We start from the raw sequence: 7,867 nt of genomic DNA on the forward strand, positions 1-7,867 counted from the left end.
TCCCTCCCTCCTGGAAAGGCAGATGAGAAAATTCCGTACGTTTGGGTTTAACATGAAGATTGCTTTGGCCAAGAAGATGGTTTTTCCTGTGCTGGTCTCTCGGTGGGGCAGCGATGCTCGGTCTGCATGTGCCCAGGAATGTGGGATGCTTTCCTCTCATTCCCAGAGGGGGTTTGCTGGAGGGTTTGGGGTGGTTTTTGATAAAATTGCCTTCTTCCCTCCACTGGACTCGGAGTTTCTGGGGGTGCTCAGCTTTGTCAGGTCATGGAAGAGCTGCGGGTTTCGGTGCTGCTGAGGGTGCCGTTGGATGAGGCAGCTCTTGGGGAGCTCCCACAGCCAAAGCTGCTCCGGGGCCACCCTGCAGGACACCCTGGCTGTCCCCGTGCTCCTGGTGACACAGAAGGGAGGTGATTTATTCCTCCTGCCCTCGCAGCCCGTCAGCAGAGGCGATGATTAAAGCGGCTGTTTGCAATTTTCAAGAATTATGGGTTATCAAAGCGGCTGATAATTAGCCCTGAATAAAATGTACTTGCAATAATATTACATTAGTTGCAGATAAACTGATACCAGCCTGCCTTAATATTCGCTTAAGCTGCCCTGTTTGCAGTTATCAGGGGGAGGCTCTGGTGCCGGGTTGCTGCCAGCTGCACTGTCAGGAGGAGGGAGGGTGGCCCAGCCTGATGGGATTTGCTCGCGAGGCGCTGCCGGAACAGATCTGCCGGGAAAACGCCGAAATTTTGGTCTGTGGGGGAACCTTTCCTTCCCAATTCCCGCGGCAGCGCTGCCATAGCTGCAAGGCTGTGGCAGACAGGGCTGCCTGCTGGCCCGGGGGAGGCTGCGGGGCTGGAGGAGCCGGATGGAGAGAGGTGCTCGGTGTGGGAGGCGGGGAGCCCCCCGCGGAAAGAGGCTGCTGGTCCTGGGGCATGCAGCGCCGAGCTGCGGTGCAGGATCAGGCCCTGGGGGTCTGTTCCTACTTTGAAATTGGGTTTCGTGAGGATGCTCTTGCCTTCAGCAGTTGTTGTTGGTTGCTTGACTCCTAGGCTGGACCTTAGTGCTCAGGGTCGCCCCGGTGCTGCCCAAACCAGTGGATTTCTGTAGCGATTCCCGTCCAGCCCCTCCCTGGCCAGGGAGGCGATCCTGGTATGAAGCAGTGCTCGTGGTGTCGTGGCGGGAAAAGATGACCTGGGTTGTGGGATGAAGGCTTGGATTGGATTCACAGCCCCCCAAGAGCTGCTGATGTTCGCCAGCAGCACGAGCGCTCGTGCGATGCTTCCCCCGTGCTCCCCTTTTCCCTTCGCTTTCTCTGGTGGGTTTTGTCCATACCTGGCAGCTCTTCAAGGCTGCAGCGGACGGTTCGATCGCGGCCTCTGGTTGCACATGCTGTGGTTTAGGTTTTGTGAAACTTCAGGCAGCTGAGCTCTAGAAGGGAAATGGAAGAAACCCGTTTTGCAGCGTGCTCGACAGCGCTGACCCGGCTCTCGTTAGCGAGCCCCGACAGAATTGCCGTTGAGGTGCCTTTCTGTCTGCTCTGTCCATTACTGCTGCTTTGTTGCTGGCAGTCTCCAAATTAAAATGCAAACTGAGATGTACCCGAAATGTTTGGAGACCCTTAAACTCTCGGGTGGAAATGAATTTGGTTTTCCATCTTCATTACGTGGGGTTTTGCTGATGAATGGTCGGGGTTACTTGCAGCTGGGGCCGTAGCGGGGAGCTGGGGCTGGCTGGGCCCGGGTTTATTCCCAGCTGACGGGGGTGCAGTCTGGCTGATCTGGGTCTGGGGGCTGCTGGTGGGACCCAGTTGTGAACCTGGTGGGACCCAGTTGTGACCCCGAGCAGCTGGACTGGGCTGTACTGGGGCGTGGGACTGCCGGGCACCGTGGGAATAGAAACCAGGGAGATTTGCTTGTGTCCTGGAGCTGCGTATTGGGTGCTATGAGTCATAAAGATGACTACACCCACTTCAGCGTTGAGAAGGGCCTTTTTTTATGGTGTGGAGTATTTAGGGTTGCACTTGAGTTGTTGTTTTTTAGTGTTTTGAGTCGGGGGTTGCCAGCGCCGCTGGCTCTGAGAGGAACTCTGATCCAAGTCCTGCCTGCTAACCTCTTCCCTTAACCCATCCCTTCATGCTGGGGCAGTATTGACCAAAACCATGCTTTTTGTTTTTTCTTTTTTCTTTCTTTCCCCTCAAGAAGAGGAGGGGAGGCTCATTGCCTCTGCGGAGGGTTTGTGGAGCTGCCTGACCTTTTTTCCGTGGGATGCCCAGTGGCATCGCGGCTTCTGGCAGCACAGCTCACCCTGCAGCCTTTGAACCCCGTCTCAGGCACCTGCCCGGCTGTTTGTGCTTTTTTTGATAAATGCTGGGTTCTGGTCGCACAGAGCAACGTGTGGAGCCTTTGTGAGGAGCCCCAGCCCGGTGTTTGCTCTGGCACAGTGCTGGGAGGTTTGGAGCCTCTGGGGAGCGTCAAGCCCTCGGTGTCGTTCCATGTGACGAAACACCAGCCGGTTGTTTGACATGCAGCTGGGTGCTCTCTGATAACCAAGTGCTTTCTAAGGGAGCTCTCTTCCTACCCGATCCCGTCTCATGTTTTTAACATAAATCCGCTTATCCGCCTCGGAAAAGCCGGGGACTTGCTGCTTTGTTGCTGCAGAGCCTTTGTCTCTGTCCCCAGAGGCGTCGGGCTTCGAGCAGAGGCAACGAAGCCAAGGGAGCGACTGGTGCACGGAGCTTGGGCTGGGGATGTGCCGTGTATCCCCTTCCTCTCCTTGCTCCCCACCTTCTTTCTCTTACCACTGATCTCTGATCTCTCATCGCTGTCTCTCTATTAATAAGTGTGAAAAGGGAGCCTCTGGGCGCTGTCAAAGCACAGCTCGGTGCTGTCTCTTATTGTCTCTGTGTTAGCTCCTGGACAGGTTAGGAATGGGATTTTATTTTTTGATAAGATAGTAAAATTCATTCTATTCCTGTTTCCTGTTGCGGTGCTTTCTGCTGTTGGTTGAAGCGTTATGGTCTTTGTTGCCTGCAGCTTCACAGAGCCTGTTCCAGGCTGTTTACTGGGTTAAAGCAAGTAGGATAAGCCGCCACCGACCTTCCCAGACAAGCAGCACCTCTGGATTGGGCACAGACCATCTCCCCAAAGCCAGACCATCAGCTTCTGTCAACGCCGTTTCTTTATTAATTTATTCTGCTTCAGTGGTCAGGCGGGGAGGAGCAGATTCTTTCTTAAAAGCGTCGCTTACTCTTCGTTTCTTTTAAAAACTGGATTCAGTTCAGTTAGCGACACGTGCAGGCGGCTGGGGCAGTACGAGGGCGATAGCGTCGCTACCGGGGCGATGGCCGCGTCACCAGCTGCTGGCAGGAGAAGGGCACGTTTCCACACAGATTAATTGAGGATTGCTGCAGCTTTGGGGTAACAAAAGCAGGATCTGCCCGTTTTAAGGCAGGTGCTGTGTGGCCCAGGGTCCTTCTCTGCTCTCTGTAAAGTTCCCTGTTTTCTCTCGACCACTTTTACACGTGGAGCCGTGACAATCTAATGACTTTTCCGTTGTAGCTCCGTGTGGTGGGGGCTGCTGTGTCCCAGGATAGTTTTCCTCCAAGATCTTCCTGTCCAGGTCCCTTGTTTCATCTCACTTTTTGAAATAATCAGCCCCTGTGGTTATTTCAGTTAACGCTAATTACTGGCGTGAACTAATTAATGTGGGCTGACTTTTCTCTTTCTAATGCTTTTTTAACCCACTGACACATTCCAATTAAGGGACTCACACAGGGACCGGACTGAAATGACTCAGAGCAATCACAGTTGGAGTAAATCGTGTGCTTTGCTGAAGGTCACCAATATTTCTTTCCAATTGCTGGCATTGCGTATTTGTGCCTGCCAGCGGGGAGGTGACCTGACCTTACAAGAAGTGTCTGAAATATCTTCAAGTTTGCCTCCGTATCGGCGGGCACCACATGGATAAGCATTGCGTGGCACAGAAAATAGCCGTGGGAGGCTTCTCCTCGGGACTGCAGAGCTTAGAGCAAGTGGTCTTGACCTCGTGAGGAACTTGCATCTTTGCACCTGTAGCTGTGCAGCGGTAACAGAGGCCGTACGCTGGGTGCTGCCCTCGTGCTCGTACGAGCAATTTCTTTTCCTCTCTGCACTTAAAGGGTTGAGGCTTTACTTCTGCACCTTCAGATTCCCCTCTGTGCTTCTCCTTGGGTTGGAGTTTTCCAGAAAGTGATGCTGCTTGGTTTGCAGAGGAGAAAACCCCTTTAGCTTTAGCAGGACCAGACTCTCTTTGGGATGTAGGCGGAAGGGCCAGCAGCGGGGCGAGCCTGCGAGGTCCCGTTCTCAGTCTCTTCCTGCCTCATCCAAGTCGGGTCATGATGCTGAAGTTCCTGTCTTTCCTCGGTGTCTTTTCTTCCAGGTGTTGGTGGGAAACGTTTGTATTTCTAGCTGCTCTTCCAGCTGCTGCTCATGACTGAAGGTGCGGAGCTGCTTGTGTCTCCCGGAGGCGGCTGGGGTGGGGTTGGGTCTCCTCCGGGTGGGATTTAAACGCAGACGCCTCGTCAGTGTGTCTCGTGGTTGCTGGATTAACAGAGGTGAAAGCACCTTGACTGAACTGGGGTAGAGAGCCGATAGCAAATGTGTGATTAGCATTAGCAGCACCGGTCAGACTGTGTTGTGCAAATGATGGGAGAAGAGACGATTTAGTTATTCATCTTTAACCTTTATTTTTGTTTAACGTGACCTTACCTGGCCAGGCTCTCGTTACCGTTCTCTGACTGTTCAGGGTATGTTCATTTAGGCTGCTGCCAGCGATCTGAAAGCCAACGCCGTGTTCCCGGCCGGGTGCAGCCCGCACATCCCTCCTTGCGGATTTCCAGGCTTCCCAGCCCTGCGAGGAGATGGGGACTCTAAGTCCTGGTCCCCTTGTTTTGGGCAGAGCAGGTCACACCGGGTCATACAGCAGTCGCTGCAAGACACGTTCCCTTCTCTCAGCTGTGCCTCTAACCCCGTGTTTCCCACCCTTTTTATAGCTGTCTCCTGGTGGGTTTGAGCAACCTGGGGACACTCAGAGATATAGATTTACCCCTACATGTCTGGTTCCCGGGGGAAAGGCAGAAACAATGTCTGCCTGGTTGGTTGGTTGGTGTATTTTTTTGGTGGTGCAGATAAAGACTCTGACACATCCTTGAGTTGTAGCTGGTTTTTTTGTGAGCTGTGTCCAGGTTGGCAGGGTGGTCCTTTTTGCCGTGGTGTGTCTGCTTGGGTTCCCTGCAGACTTTACACGTAGCTGGATGGTTTTGGCTGTCCCTCTCTGCTTCCTGGAGGTTATAAATGGTGTAGGAATATGTTCCAAGTGAGTCTGAAGTTTCATCAGGCTGTCTGGACAAGTCCCCCTGAGCTAACTCTGTGGCGTCTCATTTGATCCTCAGATGTGTTCAATTTTGAATGAACTGCTTCCCTTGCAAGCTCAATCTCCATGGAAGATGCAAATTAAACTTCGGCAGAGGTCAGCCCAGCAGCTCGGGAACGTCCCTCCTTGTCTGCTGCTCTCCTCCAGGTTGACTTTGGGGGGGAGTTGCGTTCACGAAATTGCATTTCTTGCTGTTAATGCACCTAAATTTTGGCTTTCCCTCTTCAGCCCCCTGCTTCTTGACCCGCAGTGGCTCTTAACCACGTTCTCGATGTTTCCACTGGAAATGCACGTTTAAATCTAAACAATTGGAGAGAAAGGGGAGCCCAAAAGACGCGTCTCCGTGCAGCTGCGATGCCAGAGCGATCCCCGAGGATGGGGCTGGGAAAAGGTTGAGGGGGAAACGTTGGCGGGGAAAAAACCCACCCTTAAATTTCTCTCTTGCCTCGCAGGGTTTCAGCGGGCCTCCCCACGCGGCGTTTGCCTTGAGCTGCGAGCAGCGAGCGGTGAAAGAAAAATACGAGCACGAACCTGCGCATCAGCTGGACTACGAGAGCGAGTTGTCCATCCGGATAGGTAGAGCTGGGCTCCATCCAGGCAAGCATCCTGTCATATACCACCTGCCGAGTGCACGGGGAAAATACCCCTCCTAAACTGGCACCCAGGCTGTCACGTATGTGATTGAAATTAGATTGGTTTTGACACGTGCATGCGGAGTGCACCCTCTCTCCCCTCTCCGGATCTGTCTTTCTGGCTCTGAACTCCACTCGTGACTTGTGTTCCTGCCGTAGTTCTCCAAACCACTTGCACGCCTGTCGGTACCGATGAATTATTGATAATTGGATATCTCATTCACCGGGGAAATGAAATCATCAGCTTAGCTCGAGAGAAGTTTATTTTGGGCGCGGGTGCAGCGAACCCTGCCCTTGCCAAGGGATGCCACCGCGTCGAAAGTGCCCCGTGACACCGACCCTCGGTGGCCCTCCCTAATTAGAGACTAGTGCTGTCACTCCTTATTTTGGAGGTTAATTGAATTGTAGCTGCCAAAGCGTGGAGTAAAATGTCTTGTTGGCGGCTATTTCCTCCTCAAATTGATTTTTTTTAAAGGAACTTCTTAGTCCAGGTGGTGGAACCTCCTTGTGCCTGGCTGTGTGGGGATGCATCCCTCAAAGCAACATAATTTTTCTGCTCCTCTGCTTAACAGCAGCATTTTGGTAGACAGAGAAAATGTATTTTAGTGTATTAATCTTATTGCTCCTCTGCTTTTTTCTTGGTTGGAGAGAAACTGAAATAGCGGTTTACAGTATCTTGAGTACAACTGGGAGCAGATTGAGTTGAAGAAATGATCCTTCTTTTTGCAAAGAATAATATGATCCTCTTAAATCAGACTCTGTTATTTAACTGCATGGCTTAATTGCATGTTTCATCAAGTGTTTCAGATCCACAGGGTTTTTCAGGACTTGAAATACCAGCCTGGATTTTCCTGAGTGGGTGGAAGAAAATTTTGTATGAGACTCAGTGGGCTTTGGGTCCTTGAAGTCAAGGCTTTTGTTTTTTTATCTTTTGGGGCAAGTGCAAGCTTGAAGGTTGCCTTAGCCCTGCAGCCTGGGAGGCTGTTGCAAGGTTTTCAATATTGTACAAGGTGGAAACTTGACATCCCTGGTGCAGTTTACTTTTATTCTTCGAGGGAAAAAAAAAAGTAGGCAGCCCTGCAGTTTTCAGAAATGTAAGCTGCTGGGGTTTTATGTTTTCATCTTCACTTAGTCACAAACAGCAACAGTGCAAATGGTTTGGAGAATAGGAAATTTCCACTAGACTTCGTTGGTTTTCTGCTCTCTGGGGAAATGGTATTAAGGATCTACGATACATTAATTCTTTTATTGTCTCCTGCTATTCTTTCTTTCTTTCTTTACTTTTGCTTACTGAAATGAACTCCGTATTTTCACAAGATACCTCAAGCCCTCCAAGAAAGCAGCTTTCCTCAGCTCTGGGTGCTGCTTGGCTGCGCTCTGGGGACATTCCAAGTCTAATGGGTACTAAGTGGAATATTTCAGACTTAATCACTGCTGAATCATTGACTCTCCCTTCATATTTACGTGTTTTAAAATTGCTAAATCTGTGAAAACAACACACACACACACACAAAAAAAAATCCCAAAGCGCACAGCTGCCTTGTTTTGCAGTTTTCTTTGCTGCCTGGGGATGGTGGCGAGGGGCTGAGGAACGTGTCGACGTGCAGCTCTCCAAGCCCTGTGCGTTAGAGCTCTTTCCTCTTTTAGACGTCAACGTGTATTTAACGTGGCAGTTGAGGAGCAGAAGCAACCGAGTGGTCGCGCCCGGGTGGTGGGATCCTTGTAGCGAGGAGATATTTTTATTGTATTTTATTTTTTGTAGACCTTGGCAAGGGAGCTGGAGGAGCAGGTTGGTACAGGAGCCGCTGGCAGGCGGCCGCCCCGCGGGGGGGGGG

General features: G+C 51.6%; 1 protein-coding gene across 1 annotated transcript in view; it reads left to right on the plus strand.

The window, feature by feature from the left end:
- LOC104280230 (zinc transporter ZIP11-like) overlaps positions 1–5,976 on the plus strand; it is a gene marked incomplete at both ends in the record, with an annotated part of 23,436 nt that extends 17,460 nt beyond the window's left edge. The window contains one exon of the mRNA XM_009877809.1: positions 5,853–5,976. Within this exon, the coding sequence (XP_009876111.1) occupies positions 5,853–5,976 (124 nt within the window). The remainder of the gene's footprint in view (positions 1–5,852) is intronic.
- Between the last annotated feature and the right edge of the window lie 1,891 nt (positions 5,977–7,867).

This window comes from Apaloderma vittatum, unplaced genomic scaffold, assembly GCF_000703405.1.
Source record: "Apaloderma vittatum isolate BGI_N311 unplaced genomic scaffold, ASM70340v1 scaffold29171, whole genome shotgun sequence".
NCBI classification, from domain to species: Eukaryota; Metazoa; Chordata; class Aves; order Trogoniformes; family Trogonidae; genus Apaloderma; species Apaloderma vittatum.